Source organism: Sarcophilus harrisii, chromosome 2 (genome assembly GCF_902635505.1).
Source record: "Sarcophilus harrisii chromosome 2, mSarHar1.11, whole genome shotgun sequence".
NCBI lineage: Eukaryota > Metazoa > Chordata > Mammalia > Dasyuromorphia > Dasyuridae > Sarcophilus > Sarcophilus harrisii.
Window position 1 is genome coordinate 325,477,859 of NC_045427.1, and position 25,066 is coordinate 325,502,924.

Below are 25,066 nucleotides of genomic sequence, written 5' to 3' on the forward strand. Positions count from 1 at the left end.
TTCTCCAATAGAAATGTGAATAAAAGGTACAAACCTTTTTTTTTTTAAGTGCACTATCAATAGCTGCCTAAAACTTATTCAGAAATCACTAACCACTAATAATCAGAGAAGTACAAATTATTACAATTTTGAAATACAATCTTATATCCATAAAATTGACAGAAATGAGGGTAAATGTGAAAATGTAAAACTGGAGGATTTATAGGAGAATAGATACTAAATCACTGGTGGCAGAACTTTGTTGATCCAGTCAGTCCAAATTCCAAGTTGGAATTATGCAAGAAAAATTACAAAATTGTCCATATATTTTAATCTAGGAATCATTACTGGATCTAGAAATACTCTAGAATTGGCAGGGGAGAAGGAGGAGTTTCAATTTTCTAAAGAAAGAAAGATAACATTGCATGGAAACAAAACACTAAGGTCAAAGATGACATAGGTAGCTAAGTATTATTGTTAAAGAAATTTACAACATGCCATGTACTACTGTCAGTCATAATCTCTTTATTGAAAATTTTGCTTCAGTTTCTTTAATCTTAAGGAGATGTTTTGGGGAATGTGACTGTTGCATCAGAATAATATATCAAAGAAAAAAATTTATTTTATTTTTATTTTTTTTCTTTTATGAGACAATTAGGTTTAAGTAACTTACCTAGGGTTACACAACTAGGAAGTGTTAAGTGTCTGAGGCTGGATTTGGACTCAGCTCTTTCTGATTCCAGAACTGGTATTCTATCTACTGCACCATCTAGCTGCCTCAATAAAGACATTTTAAACAACCCCACCACCACCACCAAAAAAAAAAATTGCTGACAAGCATAAAACCCATTCAATTATTTTCCCAGGAATCAAAGTTCAACTTACTTGTCTGTAGTTTATTTTTGGTTTGTTTTGTTTTCATTAGAAGATTCCAGTCTTAAACACTTATCCCATTTTCCATGATTCCTTAGAGAATAGCAGCAATGATTAAAGGAACATATCAAAAATCTTTTTCAGATCCTATGATATACTTTGTCCAGAAGCAAGTGACTTGAATCATTTTAGAGAAGTTAAATTTATCAACTCTTGAGTATGGGTTTCAGTTTTCTCTTCACATTTATTTTCAAATATGAATTCTTGACTTTTCTTTCCTATAGCCTCGTTTCCATATCTTGAACATAATCCTTTCAAAAAAAAAAAAAAACCATTGCTTATTTGGAGTGCTTTCTATGTAGTCACATTTGTCCCTACATAAGGAAACAAGTATCTATTAAATACCTATTATATGCCAGGCATTTGCTAAATGTTTTATAAATATTATCTCATTTGATTTTCACAACAACCCTCGGAATCTCCATCTTACGGTTGAAAAAACTGAAGTGTCTATTTTAGTTAGATGTCTTTCCCAGCATCACAAAGCTAATAAGTGTCTGAGGATAAATTTGAATCCAGGTCTTCTTGACTTCTTTACCTTCATCATCAGAATCATTCATAATTGACTGGGCAAAATTTATTTCTCAATGTCATATATCAAAACTGACTTCTCTTTCAAAATCTGAGATTCTTTGAATTTTTGAAATATGGTATTCTTTTGCCTATGGTCAGAATATACCCAGTATTTTCTTTCTCATTTATCATGCAATCCAAAATAACATGGTCACATTTTCCTAAAAAAAATTTTTTATCAAATGTTGGTCAGATCCAGGTCTAAAAAATAGGAGTTTCCCTTGTAGTTCCTCTCTGTTATGATAAAATTATTGGAAATTAATTTATTAAATCACTTGAGTTGTTTGTTATAACAATATCTTATCTTTTAAGTAAATGAATTCGGTTAGAAACTCATTATTTTCTTCCATATAAATAAGCACTCTGTAATAATCCTACCATTTGGACATTTCTTTAATTGTTTCCTGCATACTCTTTGAGGTCCAACCAAACTAGACCTCATGGTATTTCTCTGTATGCTTGCATCTAATGCTTTGCTCATACTTCACTTCAAATCACAACCTGAATGTTCCATCCTCTTTTCAGCCTAATTAGACTCCTGTTCTTCAAAACATCTAGTTCAAATGCCATATTTTTCCATGACACTGTAAATGTGATAGGTTCTGTGTTATATTCACGTAATTAATATAATGGAATCTCAGTAATTTTTTTATTAGTTAATAATTGACAAAAAGCCTGCATTTTTAAAAGGAATGAGCTTGTTTAAGTAGTGTGCGTATTTGAAAACTGGCAAAGAATCAAACTCACTGAGTTATTATCAATAAATCATTATGCTCCCAAGACAAAATAGTATATTTTCCTGGATGAATCCTGGAATTAATAATTGCTTACCATTTTTATTAATGATGGGAAACTAGAACAGAAAAGATAATGACTACATTATAGTTTAGAAATAACCTGGAGGTGAGTGAACAAGTGTTTTTATATGGTAAGACAGGTTTAAAAGTAACAGTAGTAAATTGAAAAATTGGTAAGAAAAATCCATAAATACACATAAGGAAGAAATTATAATATCTAAATACAAAGATTTAAGAGCTATGCAAACCTTACATTATTCCTCATATCTTTATCTGTAAAATTCAAATAATGATACAACTCCTATTATCAGCATTTGTAAGGAAAAATTCATTGTTATAAAAACACATTGAATATATTTAAAAAATGTAAATTGGCCTGTTGAAGGGAATATACGACTTTTTAAAAATTAGATTTGGCAAAGCTATATGGAATCCATGTCTTTTATCTTCTGTTATGATCGTTAGATATCACAGTTTATTTCATCTGTCACTCTTAAGGCTCTTTTATCCTTAAAAGTTAACTTATGAATGAGAAAACCCTAAAAGGGTACTATAGTTTTTTATGTAAGCAGAAACTAACAGCATGATTTTAAGTAAACAATATAGCTTTCATTCATTCAATAAACATGTATTAACTGTTTACCATTTTATAGAGCAAGGCACTGTTTTATTTAAATTCTGGGGAAGATAGCTTATTCAACCTGGCATGTATATAAAATATATTGGAAAGAAGGTAGCGATAGCTTTTGTAGTAAACTAGGTAAAAGAAAATGACCAGATCTGAGCACGACAGCCAAAAGAAGGTGTTTAGTACTTGGAAAGTGTTTTGGAAATTATTTTAAAATTGGAAAGTATATTTGAACAATTTAAATTTAAAGATTTAAAGGATCTATTCAATCCATTGAAGAGAAAAGAAGGCCATATTTTAACAATCTTCAAATTTATGAAGAGTTTTCATGAAAAAGGATAATTACTAGTTGTTATACTCACTCTTGGGTCCATCATAAGATGATTAAAGTGTAGAATATGTTATTCGTATTATATGTAACAATAAGGAATGCTGAAGAAAAGATTAGTATCCATAGGAGATTATGAAATCTTTTTTTTTTTTTTTTTTTTTTTGAAACTCACAAAACTAGACCTTAAAAAGACCTTAGAGATCATCAAGACAGTTACCTGAGTTTTACTGTTTTGCATATAGCTAGTTAATGGCAGAATCAGCATTAGACTGCAGGCCTCTTCTCTTTATTCTTTATGTTTTAGGATTCTACTTCTATCTTGGCTTCCTGACTGTAGGAGATAGCCAAAAGTGAGGCTCTGAATTAAACATTTTTTAAGGTTCCTGCCCTCAATTTCTTGTGATTTGCAACATGTCTGATAAAGATTTTGTTTTTGGTCCCACCTTTATCTCCATTTTTAATGTTTTGTCCCTTAAAAAAAAAAAAAAAAAAAACATAAATTAGTTTATTTTTAAGAGCTTGTGTTTCACTTAAGCATAAATATTGTGGAATACCCTCCTCAATGAGCTGTAGTTTTTTGGGAACCTGATTCTCATTGTCATAAAAATCCCAAACAATGTGACAAATTGATGTCTAATTTTTATAGGAACATCTTAATATAGACATTTTATTCCTAAGACAAGTTATTCATGGCTAAAGTAGAGTAGTTGCTTTTCATTATTGGATTTTTAAAAAATGTACCTGATAGGGAGATGACTATGAATCACTACATGGAATTCCCAATCACTCTATTTTTGTCTGCCTGCATTTTTGATTTCCATCACAGGCTAATTGTACACTATTTCAAAGTCCATCTCTTTTTATACAGCAAATTAATTGTTTGGACATGTATACATATATTGTATTTAACTTATACTTTAACATATTTAACATGTATTGGTCAACCTGCCATCTGGGGGAAGGGGTGGAGGGAAGGAGGGAAAAAGTTGGAACAAAAGGATTTGCAACTGTTAATGCTGAAAAATTACCTATGCATATATCTTGTAAATAAAAAGGTATTTTAAAAATGGACCTGATGAATAGACTTCATCTAGTTTCTCTTTTGTTTCAGACCTGTATGTGGAATCAGAGGGAAAACGCTCATAATTAACCTGCCAGGTAGCAAGAAAGGGTCCCAGGTAAGCACCATTCATGTCAATATTGTTTCAACAACCACAGCTCATTCACAGATCTGAACTGACCTGTGCATTCTACCTTAAAACCATCAAAGTTTGGTTTGAATATGATTACTAACTTTATGAAGACACACATGTAGCTAAAAGTAGGATTAAACATTCTTTCTGCCTCAGACATTTAATAGCTGTGTTATGCTAGGTAAGTCACAACTTCTGTCCAACTCGAGTTCCTTAAATGCAAAATAGGGATCATAATAGGATCTACCTTTTAAGGTTAGTGTGAGGAATAAATGAAATTATATATCTAATAAGTTTAAGCATAGTACCTAGCATGTAATAGATACTTAACAAATCCTTCTTTCCTTCCCCAAGTCCCCCTTCTTATCTCTCTATTATTCTAGACTTTCTCTTCCTTGAAAGAGTGCTGTAGTCTGAACAGAACATAGAAAAATGTTACACTTATACTAAGGAGCAGTAGAAAGTTCAACAATGGCATATATAAGATAGTAGTTTCTTAATGTCCCACATCTCTCTGTATGATTAGAGATTCATTATGGTGGTGAAAATGGAAAGATTTTTTTAAAAATGAGACTGTTTACTTTTTATGCTTCATTGACAAAAATCAGTAAGGCTTGTTTCCTGCTTTATTCAATTTATTTAGTTCTGAGACACTGACAATTCTAGTAGTAACACTGAAATAAAAAGAAAAGACTGGTCAGGAATATTTACATTCATCTATTTTCATTTGAAATTTCTGTTAATTCTTTTTAAAATGTCATTGCCTCTTTTTTCAGACTTAGGATTTTAAACTCAGCCACTATTTCATTGGTGAAATTACCAGAGAGTAGCATCTCAGGAATTATCCGTATTTTGAACAATTTATTTCATCAGTATAAAGAGCTAGTGATGAGGAACTTCCTCTGTTATTACAGATCAGAACATTTTTCCAACATATAGTCATCTAGAATTACTAAAAAGCCTCTGGGAATCAAAGAAAGAAAAAACAGTTACTGCCTTCTGGAAGCTCATACAATAATAGAGAAGAGAACATGTAGATAACTAGATGTACACAAGATAGAGGGAGAGTGTGGATGGAAGATAATCTCAGAGAAAACACCAGCAGCAAAGGACCAGGAAATGTCTCCTGCAGAAAGAACAATTTAAATTAAACCTGAAAGGAAGTCAAGGAAACCAAGAGTCAAACTTAAAGGGATAGAGAGAGAACACACATTCCCAACATAGTAGAAGCCATGCAGTGGTGCGGAGACAGATGGAAAGTGAAGCATCATGTGAGAAAATTAGCAGGAAAGATCAGGTACCTAGACTAGAAAAATACAAGAAAAATAGAAAGACAGGAAGTGACCAGGTTTTCAAGAGCAGTAAATTGAATAAATTGAGCAGATCATATCTGATCTTAGAAGTAAAAGATAGCCAATGGAGTTTTATAAATGACATGGTCAGACTTACACCTTAAAAGAGTAACTTTGGCAACTGAGTAGTGAATAAAGTGAAGAGGGAGAGAAGTCAGGCAGGCTAATTAGAAGGTCGTTGCAATAAGTCCAAGTAAGGGATGATAAACGCCTGGAGTAGAGTTACCATTTGTGTATAAAGAGATGTATTTGAAAACTGCTATGAAGGTAGAAAGGATAAGGTTTGACAATGAACTAGATATGTGTTATGAATAAATGAGGAGTCAAAGATTATATCAAGATTGTGAATTTGGATAAATGAGAGGATGTTGGTTCCGTCACTAACAGTCGGGAAGTTGGGAAGAGGGAAGATTTGAAGGAAAAGAATGAAATTCTAGGGGTAGCTAGATAGCACAGTGGATAGAGAACAGCCCTGAAGTCAGGAGTACCTAAGTTCAAATCTGGCCTCAAATACATAACACTTCCTAGTTGTGTGATCCTGGACAAGTCACTTAACCCCAATTGCCTCAGCAAAAAAGTAAATAAAAAGAATAAGAAAAAAAGGAATGAATCCAATTTTCAACATGTTTAATTTGAGCTGCAGGTGCCCATTTAATCCATCAGACAGTGATGTGGTCTTGTATTCTTTCTGAGGAAAGGAGATTGGGACTGGATATATAAAACTCAGAATCCTTTGTATAGAAATCTTAATTAAGTATATGTGAGTTGATAAGATAAGAGAGCTTGGATAGAAGAAAAATAAAAGTAGGTCATGGAGAAAGCCTTAGTGAAACACCCATTCAGAGTGACCATGACATAGATTACAAACCAGTAAAGAAGACAAAGGAGTGGTCAATCAGATAGGAGACCTAAGAGATCCATTGTACTTTAATAGTGTATTCAAAACCTGGGGAAGAAAGTATTCCAGAGGAGAGGGTAATTAGCAATGTCAAATACTTCAGAGAGATTAAGAAAGCTGAAATTTTAAAAGGGCCATCAGATTTGTCAGGGATTTCGAGAGATTATTAGAAACTTCAGAAAGAGGAATTTTATTCAGAAGCAAAATTTCACAAAAATCTGAAAAAGAATTAAAGGAAAGGAAATAGGACCAAAAGAAAGGAAAATTTCTCAAGCAGTTTAGTTGAAAGGTGGAGGAGAGAATTAGAACAATAGATAATTTGAATGGTCAGATCAAGTGGGAAATTTGAGACCTGGAGGGAATATATTTGTAGGTAGCAAGGAAACAGCCAGTAGATAGGAAGATATGTATGATATGAAAGATAAGCTTGATAAAGGGACAATTTGCCAGAAAATATGAGATGAAATGGGATCAAGAGTCTAAGAAAAAAAGTTTTCCTTGGCAAAGAGAACAGCCACTTCTTCTAAGAATGAAAAACAAAAGAGGAAATAATGGTGGTATATATTATGAAGAACTCGTAGTAAGTGGTATTAATTTTTAGGCAATATGATATTCGAGGAGGCTTGAGGAGAGATATGAAGATCAGTAGAATAGTGAATTAAGGAGTAGAATGATTGTTTTGCTTCGATGAACACCTAGTTGAAGTTAGATAAATTTGTAGTGAACCCAGTCAGCATAGTTTTGCAATTTCCTCCTTCTCTGTTCAGGAGCAAATAATGGTGGGCAGATGATAGATGTAAGTCAGGGTGTGCTTTGGAAAAGCATGATGACCAAAAATGAAATAGCAGTAATAGCTTAATCATGGCCTGCTTATTATATTTGATTGTGATTCTTTCTTGTTTAAGGATAGTCATTGAATAATTCTCTTCCTCTAGACCTTCAGTAGAGAATTAACACAAGTTACCAAGCCACCTGATATAGGAAAAAGTACTGAAAGGAGAGCAAAGAAACTTAATCTGCTAGTCTTTAGCACAAACTCCAGCAGGGTGCATCAAATTAATACACCTTTTTGAAAAAATCCCCAACTCAGTCAACATTTTGCTTCAAATAATGCAGATTCAACATATTGAATCTGAAACATACTTATTGAGCATCTGATATTTATACTAAATATTCCTAAGACATTGAATTAAGGTATAAAGAAAGAAGAGTAAGAGTAATAGTTTCCACTTTTACATTTATGGAGTTTTTAAATTTTTCAATGTGGAAAAACATCTATATATGCATATGCACATATAAAATGAATGCTTAGTAAGAGTAGTCTAAAGAAAACCCATCATTTATAGTTGTAAAGATGAGAAAAAAAAAAACTCAGTTCCTTCATTGAGGGACTTAAGTATTTTTATGCATTTATGTCTTGTCTCTCATATGTTTTGTAACAATGTGTAATTTTTTTTTAAATCTTTGTTTTATTCATTTTTGTTTCTGTACCAGAGAAGCTCAGTGTCTTTCATAGGTCTGTTTAGGCTACTAAAGATGTTAAACAAAGGAGGTCAATTCCCACAAAAGTCATTTAAATTTAACTACACTGTCTACTTATTCTATTGTAGCCTTCCCAACACTCTTAGAATATGTGCACTTTTATTCTTATATACAGAGAGCCTAGTTCATTAAAGCAAAGAGAAAGCTCAAACTATGTTTAGCAAACATCACTCTGAGATTATAATTCCTGAAATTTGGAAAGAAAACCCTAAATAGAATTTGTGAAAGTTTTTATATACACTTAGCTTCTGTAATTACTAATATTTTATCTCAGTCTTCGAATTCTATTTTCTATATTATTTTAAAAACAGATTCATCATAGCTTTAGCATTGCAATGACAATTTGTTTTGTGCTGTGTCCCCCGACAGTCACTTGTAAACTAAATTTACTTGTCATCATTAAATAACTATAGCACTACAAAATCCTGGGGAAGGAACTGAATATATCAAAGGTACATATGGTATTTTCATCATTTCTACACAGTGGAGATAGAGATTTCCAAAGAGAAAGGTGATTTTGAAAGTATATAGATGGTTAAGAAAAAGATATTAGAGAAGAGAATTTGAATTTCTCTGTCTAAACCTAAAATCAAAGGGCTATCAAACTGTCACAAAGTACATCCTTTAAAAGGATGCATTTGCCTATAGACTTGCAGATCTGATCAAAAGAACCTTAAACCAAAAATGGAGGAAAAGAGACAACTGTCCATGTAAATCTTGTGCCAGATACCAGATGTGGCAGGTATAACAAAGAACAATAAGACTAGAGTTAAGTAATTGTAGTGTTCTCCTTTGGTTTTCTGGAGGTCTCTGGAGCAGCCTTCTTTTTCAGTTGAATAATCACCACAAGAATAGCCAGGTGTTAAAGTCCAAATCCTTTATTATCTTCTTCACAAACTAGTTTCCTTGCCTGGGGCCTGGCTAGTTATCTTAGAGGCCTTCTGGAGTTTTGGTTTCAGTGGAGAAGCTAAGTAGGACAGACCAGTCATCACGGTGATGGGAGATAAGAGCGGATGAATCTGGCTCTGGGTCTCTTCTGAGTCTGTATCTGGCCCTTCTGAGTCTCTCTCTGGGCCCTTCTGAGTCTCTCTCTGAGCTCTTCTGAGTTTGTCTCTGGGTCTGCTTGGTCTCAGTGGGGGAAGTGCAGGAGGCCAGGCCAGCCACAGAGATGTGAGATGAAGTAAATGAATCTGACTCTTAGTCTGAGTCCCAGCTTATATTCTCTACCCTGAGTGTAAACCAATCATTGCATCACTAAAAAACCATTATTTGTTGTAAGATTAAATCAATCATACTGAACTTAGAGAATTATTAATCACCACGCTAAACTAGATAACCATTGTTTCATCAATTCCACTGAATTAACACCTTGTTGTAAGAATCCTTGTTTTCTGGGACATTGATTCATTGTTGGTGGAGTTGTGAACGAATCCAACCATTTTGGAGAGTAGTTTGGAACTATGCTCAAAAAGTTATCAAACTGTGCATACCCTTTGATCCAGCAGTGTTACTACTGGGATTATATCCCAAAGAGATTATAAAGAAGGGAAAGGGACCTGTATGTGCACGAATGTTTGTGGCAGCCCTTTTTGTAGTGGCTAGAAACTGGAAACTGAATGGATGTCCATCAGTTGGAGAATGGCTGAATAAATTGTGGTATATGAAAATTATGGAATATTACTGTTCTGTAAGAAATGACCAACAGTATGATTTCAGAAAGGCCTGGAGAGACTTACACGAACTGATGCTGAGTGAAATGAGAAGGACCAGGAGATCATTATATACTTCAACAACAATACTATATGATGACCAGTTCTGATGGACCAGGCCATCCTCAGCAACGAGATCAACCAAATCATTTCTAATGGAGCAGTAATGAACTGAACTAGCTATACCCAGAAAAAGAACTCTGGGAGATGACTAAAAACCATTACATTGAATTCCCAATCCCTATATTTATGCACACCTGCATTTTTGATTTCCTTCACAAGCTAATTGTACAATAATTCAGAGTCTGATTCTTTTTGTACAGCAAAATAATGTTTTGGTCATGTATACTTATTGTGTATCTAAGTTATATTTTAATATATTTAACATCTACTGGTCATCCTGCCATTTAGGGGAGGGGGTGGGGGGGTAAGAGGTGAAAAATTGGAACAAGAGGTTTGGCAATTGTTAATGCTGTAAAGTTACCCATGTATATATCCTGTAAATAAAAGGCTATTAAATAAAAAAAAATAATAAAAAAAAAAGAATCCTTGTTTTAAGTACAGAGTTCTGGCCCATAACAAGTAATAATTCAGAATAAACAAATTCCCAAACAGAAACAATAAATAGCCATCATTTCAGTTTTACAGTGCTTAGGATTACAAGTTTTAAAAATGAACCAAAGAACACATTTTAGCATCATAGCTAGAAAAATAGGTTCTTGGCTTATTAGTTATTGACATTTTCTTGATTTATTTTTTGGTAGTAATGATATGTGTGATTTTTCCCCTCAGAATTTGGTATATTCTTTTAGGTTATTTTGAGAATCTATCCTTGTCTAAGCTGTTTTTCCTGTCTTTTTTTTTTTTCTTTTCTAAAATTTCTGCTTATTTATGTAGTCCCTTGGAATCTGAAATATTGAAACCAAACTATGATAATTTCATTGCCTTTGATGGAAAAATTAGTTTCTTAGAGTAATCCTGACATCTTTTACATCTTTCATCTGTTTATTAATCCTTCCAGTTTTATTCTTATATGGTCTTGGAATAATCTGGTTTAATCAGATTTCTTGCCAAGTTTTCTAGAAATGTGTTTTTCTCATCACCACTTCTGTTTTTTTTGGTCTATACTGTTTCTAATATTTAGAGTTTAGATTGTAGATTATATTGTCTCATTCTTATTCTTTTTCTAATTTGGCATTAATGTTACTCTCACAAATCAATGGTCTGACTTCTGATTTGGAAATGATTCTCATAGCCTTTCTATTAGAATATAATATAATCTATCATTAGAATGTGGTGTCTTATATCCTATCAAGATATAGACAATTTTTACAATGTTATTTGATGTTGTAGTACCTACTGGCTCTTTTATTGAAGAAAATGTTTATCAAAGAACTCATATATGATTTAACCAACCTCTCTCACTTCTGGCTCCTGAACCACATTTTCCAATTTTTGTTTTTGATGTTGTCCTCTGTGCCCATTTAAAGGTTTTTTTTTTTTTTTTTAATTAGCAAGTATTTATTTATTCTGTGTCCCATCTCCATTCCCTCATGAATCTTGTGAAGGGAGGGAGGAAAATAAAAATAAAAACTTTATAACAAATATAAATAGTGAAATAAAATTTGTTCTAATATTGAATGTTTAAAAAATGTTTCATTCTGCTTATTTAGTCTATTACCTGCCTCTTTGTCAGGAAATGGGTAAAATTCCTCATCACTTTTCCTTTGGAATCATGATTGGTCATTGATAAGCATTCTTAAGTGCTCCAAAATTGTTTATTTTTGCAATATCATTGTTATAGTATAAAGAATTCTAGTCACTTCAATCTGTATCAGTCTTCTCAAGTATTTCAGAATCCATATCCATGATTATTTCTTACAGCACAAGAGTATTCCATTGCATTCATATACCATCATTTGTTCAGCCATTCTCCCCTTTATGTACATTTCTTTGCTACTACAAAAAGAATTGCTATAAATATTTTTGTACATATAGGACCTTACCCCTTTCTTTGATCTCTCGGTGGGGGGGAGAGGGGGAGAAAGAGATGCCTAATTGTGTTAGATAAAAGAATAGACTCAGTTTAGTTGGGGACATAGTTCCTAATTGCTTTCCAAAATTACTGGCCTACTTCATAGCTGCACCAACCAACTACTGCTTCTGACTTTTTGAAACTCACAAGATTGGGGTTTCCAAATTAATCTCTTTTACCTAAAATAGAAAAGAATAAATGGTAAAGCAAAAGGAGAGAAACCCATTTTCATGGGTCCATATATCAACCTCAGAGGAAAGGAGAGACCCAAGGCCTTTCCTCTAAAAGTATGGTTTCTCATTAGATCTCTCACCGTCAATGAGGGACTAAAACCAAAAGAGAGCATCTGAAGAACATTTAGTCAAACTCTGCTCAACTATTGATTAACTCTGCAGCAAGAAAGCCACCTACTGACTATTATGATTAATAGACCAAAATCAATTGTAAAATGTATATTTCAATCTCTTCAAAGCAGTTCTTATCAGTACTCTTCTAGAAGTATATTCCTCAGTTTCTTTCACATAAGGTAACACCATCAAAAGTGTTTTGTACATGTTCTGATTCCCATTACAATAGATGGTAGGAAATACATAATTAACAACCAGAATTATGAAAACAAATGTTTGTGATGAACTGGCATATAAAATAGATCAGGATAGCAGAATGGATTAGAAAAGAAAATCTAATGATATGTTGCTTAAAAGAAACATACCTGAAACAAAGATTCATTCAGAGAAAGAGAGATAAATTCCATTTAGCTCTAACTTGTGTATATACATATGTATATACATAGAGACACATAGGATGTTCCAAAAGTCTTAGTGCAATTTTAACCTCAATTTTCTCAGAAAAAAAATTAAATTAATGTTTATAGGCTGTCTAACAAGAGAATTTTAACATACTCATCTTCTTTTCCACCACTCTGCTACTGACATTGCTACAATTGTAGAAAAGAGCCACATAGGACTGAGAGCCATTTCTAAATTATTTGTGGGCTGTTAGATAACAGCTCCTTATAATAATCTTCATGCCAAAAGGAAATAATGGATAAAGACTTTGAGGAAGATTATTTGAGACATATATGCATTTAAAAATACCTAGTCCAAAAATACCTAATGTTTTCTCCTCTATTAATACTTCCCTTGCCCTCTTCTTATCACCAACTGGGAGTAATCAGAGAAACGATAGAAAGAATAAATTAGTTTATTCATCTTAATGATATGATACCATTTTCTAACTTTAACTGTGAAAATTTTTTTCAGCTTCTTCTAAGATCTCTTTTTAGATACTAGTTGTTTTTGTGCTTATGTGTGTTCAGTTTATTATATGAAAAATGGATTTGGAATTCTTGTTTTGTAACCCACCACAATGTCATGTTTGTGGTCTAAAAAGTAATTTCTTTGTAAATAATTTTTCAAAAAGGTTAATACAACTTCTCAACTAATCATCCCCATCTTTTTATATGCCCAAAATGCATCCCTTCATCATACTCTTTTCTTCCTCTTGCACACAGGAATGTTTTCAGTTTATACTGCCAGCTCTACCTCACGCCATTGATCTTTTACGTGATGCCATTGTAAAAGTAAAAGAGGTACATGATGAACTTGAAGATTTGCCTTCTCCACCACCTCCTCTTTCCCCTCCTCCTACGACCAGTCCCCACAAACAGACAGAAGACAAAGGGGTTCAATGTGAGGAAGAAGAAGAAGAGAAGAAAGACAGTGGTGTTGCTTCAACGGAAGACAGTTCTTCATCACATATAACAGCAGCAGCAATTGCAGCCAAGGTAAGTCTACTTAATTTGCAAAGGGAGACAGTTTTATTTTCTAAATAAATAATACATGATCCCTTTGAGAATTTTTATGAATATTAGTATTTTGAATGGGAAGAAAGAAAAACTTCGATATTTTTAGGTAAATTGTGTCATTAATTTCATACCAATATACAGTTCACCACAGGTATTTATACCCCTTACCCTTAAATAACATTTTAATATATCCTGGAATATTTTCTAGGATAGTTTATTTTATCTTTTTGCTGTCTCAAATATCACTCATATTTCCTGAATGATTATCTAAAATACATTTTTCTATAGCCTTTTCTATTCTATATTTCTATGCATATTGAAACTAATTTTTTCTTTTGTAATGAATGACCTATTGTTCTACAGGAATAACTTCAAGATAAAGTTTACAGTTTTTGGAAATAGAATTGCATGCTATTAAGTCAATATGTGGAACATTATTATTCCCAGAAACATAGTACTCCTTTTTGCTGATATTCAAGAACAGTGAATGGATTTTATTATATGCAAGTTACAGCAGCAGAGTCTCTTATTCCAGCTTCTTTACAAAATTCCATTTTTTTTTCCCCTGAATTATCCAAATAGGAAAGACCAAATCTTGTCCCATATTGGATATATGGTTACATGTATTTGCTACTATAATTTTTCCTTTAAAATTCAAATTCATTGTTACCTTAGTCCCTGACATAATTTGATTAAAATAGTTTTGGAATATATGATTCATTTAAGAAAATACAACAGTACTAAAAAAAAAAATTATCCCATAGTGATCATCTAAATGAAGTGTATATTTTGCTTTACTGATTTGTATTTTATTTATAATATTTCTTTCCCTTCCCCATCCCTGTCTCATTTTCAAAATTTCTCTTGCTATTCTCTTAAGAATTTATGAGTTTCTGGTAAATGGATAAGCCATTCTTTTTCAGAAGTCATGACAAAACAATACCCCTAGAACCTTCCTAGGTGTCTCACCATGTATCATTGCAATTTTTGTTTCAGTACATAAATAGTATGTCATCTTTACTGCCCTACACATTGTAGCACCCAGCACAGATATTATATAGTACTTTTAGGAGACCACATGAAAGTGAAGCATACAAGAAGCATGTTAAGAATCATTTAAAGTAAACTTCTTTAATTTTCTTGTTAACTCATTGAAATATTCTGAAACTTCAGAAGAGAAGGGGAATGAAATCAATTTATAGATAGAGAAAGATTCTTTAGGCTTCTAAATTCCACCAAGTTTAGAGGTAATGTACCAAGCTTACTATTGCTATTCACTACTTCATATGCATTAAGCTTTTGCTTTTGTTTTATCAAAGTCATATTATGCTGTTTCTTGTTTAAAAGCTAGTCATTTATAAGAATGGAAATAATGATTACTTCCATATTGTCCACTATTCAGAATTCATTTCCTTACATTTAAACATCTTCTGATTTTACACTGTTGTCATTGCCATTTTGGGTACATTTAAAATTATAAATGCACCATTATTTATTGAAGCTTTATTAACACAGTCAGCAATGCAGTGTCAGACTTAATGTGTTGATTATCTGGAAACATCTGGTGCCAATGAGTTTATTTTTTTAACGCAATGTGGAACTTAAGATTTAAACTGACCATTCCCCTCTAAGTTTGTAAGAAATTGTCATTTCATTGTCTCATCTGTTTTCACCTTTCCAGTCATTTTGCTTGTATAGTTTCATGTTTTCCTATCACTGTATTCATAGCTGTTATGTGTTGTGCATTAGAAGCATCCATTCTACACCAGTACTGCTGTTATCATGGCACACGGTGAACAGCCCATTCCTGGTCTCATCAGTTATTCCCATCACGCAACAGGCAGTGCAGGAGAACGGGTAAGACACACCTACAAGAGGCTTTTACATTAATGGTTTTTGTGAATATACTGCCTGCCTCCTATCCTAGTATATAGGAACAATGCATTTATCAGTTTTTCATGCTGATGACTTTTCAGCAGTGTTTTTTTTTTTTTTAATGTAAAATTTAAATGCCAATGAGCATAAGGGAATTACACTTAGTAGAGTTTCTACTGTAACTGAAATATTTACATTAGAATTAAGTTACTGTGTTTAGTTCATAAGCTTCCATCACATAAGCATCAAGGATTTCATCACTTAGAAGTCTGTGTTCCTGATTGTTCAGCAATTTCATTTCATATCTTTAAATAAATTGTCCAGCCTAATTTAACTAATCCCGTAAAATAATCACTTTAGGGTTTTAAAATATATTTTCTTTTTTCATCAGGTTGTATTCTTTTTAAAGTAATTTTCAGTAGACAACTATTTTTACTTTTATTTGCTTTGTTTTAACCATACATTCATTCATATAATTTTTATATTTGGTTTCTTATTCTTTCAATGATCCCTTTGGTTCTGAATCAGCTATCCCCATGATATTTTTCACATAGAAAAAAAAAAGCTATTTTTATAAGTTACGAAAAAAAAAAAGAAACCAACAACTTGGAAAGCCAAACATAAAAATAGAAGCTTTAGAGAGGAGCAAAATACCCTGCATAGTAAAATGGTTAAATAGAAATTAAGAAAACAGGGAAAATTTAATTTCTCAGGACAGAAGGGTAAGAAAAGATATTAATTTGGTCTATGCCACTGAATAAGGAGAATCAGAATTTATTTACCTCCAATATTCAAGTGGATCTGAACCTCCTTCTGAATTCAAGAATTCCCTCAGGAGTTGCGATGATAACCCAAGAATGCCTTTCCTCCTGTGTGACTCTCATCCAAGTCCACCCAAAAGTTTGTAACTGGACAATCTTCCCAATGTCCTTGAGATTTTTCTCACTTTTCCCCAACATTATGTGAGCACCAGTGGAATTCTTTGTCCTGTCACTTCTTGTTCTTGTCTTCTTGACTAGCCTGTCTTCTCTTTCTGTCATAAAATGGTTTGATGACATTCTTTATTCCAATATTTCCTTAGTTTGTAATTGGTGATTTTTCTTTTTTTTTTTTTAATAATAGCTTTTTATTTTCAAAATATATGCAAAGATAGTTTTCAACATTCATTTTTGCAAAATTTTGTGTTACAAGTTTTTCTCCCTCCCTTCTCTCCACCTCCTCCCCCAGATGGCAAGAAATTCAATATATGTTAAACATGTGCAGTTCTTCTATACATATTTCCATAATTATCATGCTGCACAAGAAAAATCAAATCAAAAAAGAAAAAAATGAGAAATAAAACTGAAAGTAAGCAAGCAACAATCAAAAAGGTAAAAATACTATATCTATGTTCAGTCCCCACAATCCTCTCTCTGGGTATAGATGGCTGTCTCCATTACAAGTATATTGGAACTGGCCTGAATCACCTCACTATTGAAAAAAGTCTTATCTATCAGAATTAATCATCACATAATCTTCTTGTTGCCATGTAAAATGTTCTCTTCTATTCACTTCACTTAGCATCAGTTCATGTAAGTATCTCCAGGCCTTTCTGAAATCATCCTGCTGATTATTTCTTTTCTTTTTTTTTTGCTGAGGCAATTTTGGGATTAAGTGACTTGCCCAGGATCACACAGATCATTTCTTATAGAATAATAAAATTCCATAATATTCTGGTGATATGTTTCAACTTGCTCACCATGCACCTTTCCATGCCTCTCTTTGTGGTATTTATCTTCCATCTTCAGGGGCAGTAATGCTCCGGGTATTGCTGCCTGGTGCTTACAAGCACCATTTGTAAACTGTTTGTATTGTTTGGGCCTTTGCTATTATGGGGTATTTGGGCGTCATTAAAAATACTTTGTGATTTCCCAAAAGTAATCCAACTTACTCTCTTCTTCCTTTTCAACTTGATTCATGCTCATTATATTGTTTGTCTCAGATGTTGTACTCAGATGGACAAGTTTGATAGTTTCCATTCAGCTAAATAATGAAGTCTAGGCAAGAACTCTTCATTCATTTGTTCTTTTCTATATGGATGAATAGGAGAGACTCCATTTAATGATTACAGATGTCTTCCATTAGACTCTGCAATGTCTTAGAGCTTGATATAACTAATACAGTGTTATCCTCAAATAAGAGCCCTTGGAGGATTTCAAGCCCTCCTCAACCTGTGTTGAGAACACAGAACACTGTGTTCTATCTCCTCCACCACAATAGTGAATATTTCTGGCAAACATACATCTACCAGTTTTATACATTGCTCTATGTTTATTTTCAGAGGGTTCTTGAACAATATTATTCCTGTTGTTAAATCTTCCAAAGAAACTTGATTGATCTGATGAATCTGTAGGAAACACCTTGTGGTAAAAGAACCTGTTAAGATGATATCTTGTTTTACCAAGATTATTTTTTTTATAATCTAGAAACAATAAGCACAATGGAAAATTATATTCTCCTTTCAGTAAATTGTAAGGTGCTAAATATGTAACCAGTTGTTGAATATTGTTTACTAAAGCATACTTTTTCCCTACTAATAGTCTCATGGAAGATTTGTATATAGATGACTATGATAAAGATTTAATATATCTGAGAGAGTAAGCATATAAGTTGGTAATTGTGAATGAGTACTCATTCACCTTTTTGGTATCAGTAAGGTCCAAAATTTTTGTCCTGCCTTTGGTTTCTTCCTCTCCTTTAGAAGCCTTGAAAAGAACTCCCTGAATGTTTTGTCTTCAGAATGGATATCTTAAGTCTGTTTTTATTTGGTCCAATTCAGTTGGTTTTCCTGTTTTTGTTCTCCTTAGTGCCATTAATATTTCCTTTATAAGACCAAGGGATTGTGATATTATGGTCCAAATATGGTAGTTCCACTACCATAGAAGCAGAAAGTATGAGAATTTAAAAATAATTCAGTGGCTATTTAGTCCAACCCATACATAAAAAGCATCTCTACCATTACATACCTAATAAATAGTTAGTTAGCCTTTACTTGATGATCTCTAAAGAGGGGAAACATATTGCCTCTCTAGGTATTCCATTAAACTTTTGGATAGCTCTAATTCTTAAGAAATTTTTCCAGCATCAAGTCTAAATTGGTCTTTTTGCAGCTTCCACCCATTGTTTCTGTCTTGGCTTCTGGGATCAAATGGAACTTGCTCCCCTCTTATACAAAGTAGTCCGTCAAACATTTGAAGATAGCTAGCACATATACCCTTTTTCTTCATTTCTCCAAGCTAATCATACCTACTACATTTAACTGATTTTCATGACACAAAAATAAAGACCTGTATCATTCTGGTTGCCCTCCTCTGGATAGTCTCCAGTTTATCAAGATCCTTCTTTTACTCCTGATGAAGTCTTTGGAAAGCAGACAATGGAAAGGTAAAATTCATTTACCTCTTTATTCCTGGAAACAGCATAAGACCACATTAGTTTTTTTGACTGATACATCACCATAGCTTACACAAATATATACATATGTATGTGTGTGTGTATTATACATACACACATGTACCTATATACATATGCATAAATATATACAGAGAAAGAGCACAATCCATTAATAGTCTCATGTCTTTTCAGGACTACTTAATTCTGGTCTTAGCTCTGATGAGTCAGTGGTCTAATTGTAGCTCGCTAACTCCACAATTACGCCTATGTCCATAATATCTCTTTTTTGGCTGTTGAAATGAAGCCAATTTAATTCTTTGTGATTTCATTTGATTTTTGCAATGTCTACCTCCTACCAATTTGTTGAAGACTTTTTCTGTCTCCTGAGCCATATTTTCCCATATATTTCTTCCCATTCTCACATTTTCTGAATTTTATATTTGTTACCAAGTATCAGAACATATGTTGATTTGTTTTGAAGGGATTTTTCAAGTTCAATGAATTTCTTTACCAGTTTGTCTTCATCATTTATTTTCATAGTGGTCCGTATGCAAATATTTCACATTATAAGATGATCATATGATTTGTGTGATAATGTTTCTATAAATTTGGGGTATTTAATAAAATTCATTTCTCCAACTTTTTTCTTTGCCTCTGTAAAGAGTAATCCTATCTTTCTATTTATGCAGCTTCCTTCTTTGTTATTTATAGACAAAATATTAAGACTGATATGAATCACCTCCTCCAACAGTATGTCCACTCATTAATCACTAGACATGTCTCTCATATTTAGAGTATCCACAGTTAAATTAGTTTGTTGATGATCAAAAAAACATGTAATTCTTAGTACTCTTTGACTCCCTTTCTCACCACTGCCACCATCAGAATAAAAAGAAAAGGGAGACTGAGGACTGAGACCCATTTAAAAATTTTATATGTTTCATAGGTTGCAGTGGCCAAAAAAATTGCATCATCAGGATACTCAGCCTACCAGTGATGTGGCACTCTGTGATTACTATTCTTCTCTTTGGAAAAAAGACAGTTTGTTCCCAAGACCAAAGTGAAAATCTTCAGCATTGTAGAACTCGGTGTCACTTTCATGTAATGACAAAGCCAAAATAGGATTTTTATGGAAGAATGTCAAGTCATAATACAAAATATAATAAATATAAATTTAGCATCCTAGGTAGTTTTGTACTATGCCAAGTACAGAACAAAGGGGAAGGATTTAACATTTATTTGCTGTCCTTGTAATATTTAAATTCTGATAAGTCTAGTATCTATAAAATAGTTTTTTAGTGAGACAAACTCCCAAATTTTAATTTTTACAAATCAAGCATACCTATATAAAAAGGAAGGGATAAATTTAAATTTTTGTTAGTAAAATAAGTAACAAAATTGAATTGATAACTGAAAAATGAGTTTTTATAATCTTAATAACAATCATAAATACTCATAGTCAGTTTGTCAAATGTGAGACAATAGTGACAATTTCATTCATTTATTGGGAAAAGATAATAAGGTAATATAGTCATAGGCAACACCTTATCATGCTCTAAGAAATAGATTTTTGTTGTGTGTGTGTGTGCGTGTGTGTGTGTGTGTGTATGTATGTGTGTGTTTGTGTATCTGACTGCTCTTTCTCAGTTTCCTTTGCTGGATCCTTTTGCAGATCTTGCATGCTAAATAAAGACGTTTCACTTCTTTGATGCCTCTTCACTTCTCTCACTATAGAATTTTGTATGGTGATTTCATCAGTCTCATGGATTTAGTTACCACCTATACTCAAATTTTCCTGTCCTGCCCTATCCTCTCTGCTGATTCCAATCTTACATCTCCAGTTACCTTTCAGACATCTTAAACTCATTATCTTTTCTCCTAAACTTTCCTCTTCTTCTACCTCCCCTATTACTATATAGGGCAACACTATCCTCCCAGTCCATGAAACTTGAAATATAAGGGTCATCCTTGACTTGTAGAGGGGTGAAACTCCAAAAAGGTATGCTTTAATCGGACAACCAGGCACTTACGGCTAATTACCTATTCGATGTGAGGCAATTACTCTGTTAGCATATATTTGGATAAATGGCTCTTCTCACCATTGGTGCTGGCTGAATGTTTCATATTAAGATAATTGTAGGCAAGGATTGGTGGGTGGAGGGACAGAGGCCAGACTCACTTGGTGACAGGAAGAGGAGGAGAGATGCTGGAGACTCCAGGACTCCAGAATCCAGGAGACATCTTTGGCATGCCTTGTGGCAGCTTGCCTGCCTCCTTCACTTCAACCCCTAAAGACCAAGGACTTTAATTCATCCTGACTCTGGCTGACCCCAAGGCTCTCCAGGGAGCTAGCCTGTGCTTTACATTGACTCCTCACTATCTCTCAACATCCCTCTCCCTCCGTTTCCAAGCTAAAGCCCGTCAATTTCACTTTGGCAACATCTCTCATACAGGTTCTCTTCTCTTCTCTGACACTGCAATTGATAAGGCGTGAGGTTGGGCTCAAAGAAAGAGGAAAAGAAAGAGAGGCAGAGAAGAGAGGCAGATCCATGGGACAAGAAACTGAGTATCTGTGTCAATAAAAGGAAAGTTTATTTCTTTTTTCACTAATTCTCTTAGTGGACAAAAACTCCTAATTCAATCAGGAGATTTTGTAAAGAGGTTTGCTGATGGTACTTAGTTTTATGGGCAGACCCTGGGGTAGGGCTGGGGGCAGTTGAAATCAGATTGGAATCTTCGATTTGAATAGAGAATTTTTCAGTTGAATGAGAAGTCCTAGACTAATCTTCAACTGAATAGATAATACATAATTATTTATAATTATAATATATATTATATAATATACATATAATAATTATAATTATAATAATCAGTAGTGAGTGTTTATCAATGGGGGTGTTCCAGTCATTCAGGATAATAGAAGGAAGCTTATCCTGATTTCCTGGAGGGTTCTTTTACAGGGGCAAGGATTCAAGGAGACTCTCCCTCAAGGAATTTCTATCTCATTCTCTCCTCCCCAACCCCCAAGTCAGAGAGAGAGTTTTGGTGCTCACAATAGCCCTAGGCTATTAACAACTTTTGGCTGTGATAGTTAGCCTTTATTTCTGCCTGCCTTAAATTTCTCTCCACTTTAATCCATCCTCCATTCAACTATTGAAATGTTTAAGGGAAAACCTTAAAGCAAGGTCCAATCATATCTCACATTGCCTACCCAGTAAAAAACTCTGGTAGGTTCCCCATTACCTCAAGGATCAAATACAAAATCCTTTTTGGCATTCAAATCCTTTCATAACCTATCCCCTTCTATCCGAATTGTCTTCTTACATCTTAAATATCACCATGTGTTCTTTGATCCAATGTCACGTTTCCTAACTATTCCATCAAAACACTCCATCTTTGTGTTCTGGGAATTTTCTCTGGCTGTTCCCCATACTTGGAACACCTTCCCTCCTTATTTCTACCTAATAGCTTGCATGGCTTCATTGAAATCCTAACTAAAATCCCATCTTTTACAGAAGGCCTTCCCCAGTCCTTCTTAAATTCTAGTGCCTTTCCTCTTATTATTTCCTATTTATCCCCCATTTGATTATAAGCAGAGAATGTCTGCTTCTTTTTGTATTCCCAGTAGTTAGCATAGTGCCTGGCATATAATAGGTGTTTAATAAATGTGTATTGACCAACTAATCTGAAAAAAGCTTTTGGATTTAGGGAAGGAACTATTAGTTTTTGTAGCTCTTAGAATATCCTGTAGGCTCCTTTCTTATTTATAAATTGGCAATTATAATGCCATTCTTAACTCATTACTTTCACTTATTTCACAAATCTAATTAGTTGTTGAATCTTGTCATTTTTTCACTGCTCATATATGTCCTCTCCTTATCTCCATATACATAGTTGCTATCTAGTTCAGGCACTTAACTCCTCTTGCCTCCTGTTGTTTTCCTTGACTCAAATCTCTCTCCATTACAATCCATCCTCCACTAAACTATCAAAATGATTTTCATGTAGAATTTATCTGGTTGTGTCATTCCCCCTTCTTGGTTGGTAATGTTGTTGTCCATGTGAATATTTGGAATGGAAAGGTCTCTAAATTTGCACATCTCATATTTTTTTTTATGAGAACTTTTTTTTGAACTACTGCAATTCTGCTTCACTCATGGATGGCAATGTCTTCTTTGATGCTGGGATGGTGTGCAGTCTTATGCCAGTGTCTCCCAAATCATGCAGTTAATTCCAATTCAGAGAGACCTTGAGAGTGTCCTTGTATTTCTTTTTCTAATTATCATGTGAGTGCTTGTCTTGTGATTTCTCTGTAAAATAGTCTTTTAGGCAAACATATACTTGGTATTCAAACAATGTGGCCAGCCCATCAGAATTATGCTCTCTGCAATGAAGTTTGAATGCTTGGCAGTTTAATTTGAGAAAGGACCTCAGTATCTGGTACTTTATCCTGCCAGAATCTTCCTAAGATAATTCAAATGAAAACAATTCAACTTCCTGGCATGGCACTAGTATTCTATTGTTCAAACTTCACAGGCATACAATGAAGTAAGCACAACGACTCTGTAGACCTTCACTTTGGTAGGCACTGTAATATCTCTTGTCTCCCACACATTCCTTTTGAGCCTCCCAAACACTGAGCTAGCTCCGGCAGTGCATGCGCCAGCCACATTATCTATCTGTATGTCCTTGGAAAGAATATTGCTGAGTAAGTGAACTTATCCATAGCATTCAGTATTTCTCCTTTCCCTATAATCAAAAGTTCCATGTGTAGCTGACATATGTTGGTAAGTGGAGAACCTCCGTTTTCTTGGTATTCATTTTTAGACCAAAATTAGCACAAGCTGTGGAGAATCAATCCATACTTTGTTGCATCTCTATCTTAGAGATGGTACTGAGTACACAATCAATACTCAGTAGACAAGTCTACTCAATAAACTCCAGAGGCTCCCTGTTGCCTCCAGAATTAGATATGAAGTCCTCTGTTTTTCAATTAAAGCAATTTAACAACCTGGACCCTTTCTACATTTCTAGTTTTCTTATACTTTACTCCATAAACTTAACAATGCAGCAGCAGTGGTCTATCTGCTGTTTCCCTCATATAACATTCTATCTCCCGTACTTATGCCCTTGTACTAATTTGCCCCATGCACAAAATGCTCTACTTCCTTTATTCTGCCTCTTAGTTTCCTGAATTTTCTTCAAGACTCAGTTTAAATTTCACCTTACTATAGGCCTTTTCCTCTTTGATTACCCTTCAATTCTACCTTTTTTTCCCTCAATAATATTTTATTTTTCCAAATACTGGAAAGACAATTTTCAACATTTATTTTTGTAAGATTTTGTGTTCCTTTTTTTTCCTCCTTACCTCCCCTCTCCCCAAGACAGCAAGTAATCTGATATAGTTAAACATGTACAGTTCTTTAAAATATATTTCTGTATTTGTCATGTTGTACAAAAAAAAAAAAAAAAATCAGATCCAAAAAGGGGGAAAACATAAAAAAGAAAAAGCAAAAAAAAAAAAAAAAAAAAGTGAAAATGTTATGCCAAAGTTCCCTTTTAATGGGGTGACTCAGTTCCTCCAATTGTCCTATTTCCGTATTCTGCCTTAGGTTATAACCGTCCCCTCTTAATGTTTGAGATAAAGGTTTTATAGGCATTCCTTAATGTTTGACATGATAAAGGTTTATCCATTTCAGATGTCATTAGAATATCAGTGACCTTTCTCTATTAGGTTATCCCCACCTAGTACCTCCATTATGTCATTGTTCTTGTTATTCCATAAAATGCTTGCTGCCTCGATAGTCAGGGCTAGACTCTTTGAGATGATAGTCTTGTCTAGCCCTGGGATCAACATGGATCCATTGGTCCCAGTATTTCTCTCCATTTAATAAATTATTGAATTGGTCTCTAATCTCTGTCTTGCTCAGTTTCTTCGGCATTACAAAAATACTATTCTTTGATTCATATTCAGTTTCCATA

General features: G+C 33.6%; 1 protein-coding gene across 13 annotated transcripts in view; it reads left to right on the forward strand.

The window, feature by feature from the left end:
- The window catches only part of GPHN (gephyrin), a 751,804-nt gene that overhangs the window by 422,312 nt on the left and 304,426 nt on the right, over positions 1 to 25,066 (forward strand). For 9 of the 13 annotated variants that reach the window (XM_031952740.1, XM_031952743.1, XM_031952746.1 and 6 more), the window contains 3 exons: positions 4,353 to 4,419; positions 13,484 to 13,756; positions 15,527 to 15,634. In XM_031952740.1, coding sequence (XP_031808600.1) covers positions 4,353 to 4,419; positions 13,484 to 13,756; positions 15,527 to 15,634 — 448 coding nt within the window. The remainder of the gene's footprint in view (positions 1 to 4,352; positions 4,420 to 13,483; positions 13,757 to 15,526; positions 15,635 to 25,066) is intronic. The other 4 variants (XM_031952744.1, XM_031952749.1, XM_031952747.1 and 1 more) reach the window with 1 other exon arrangement.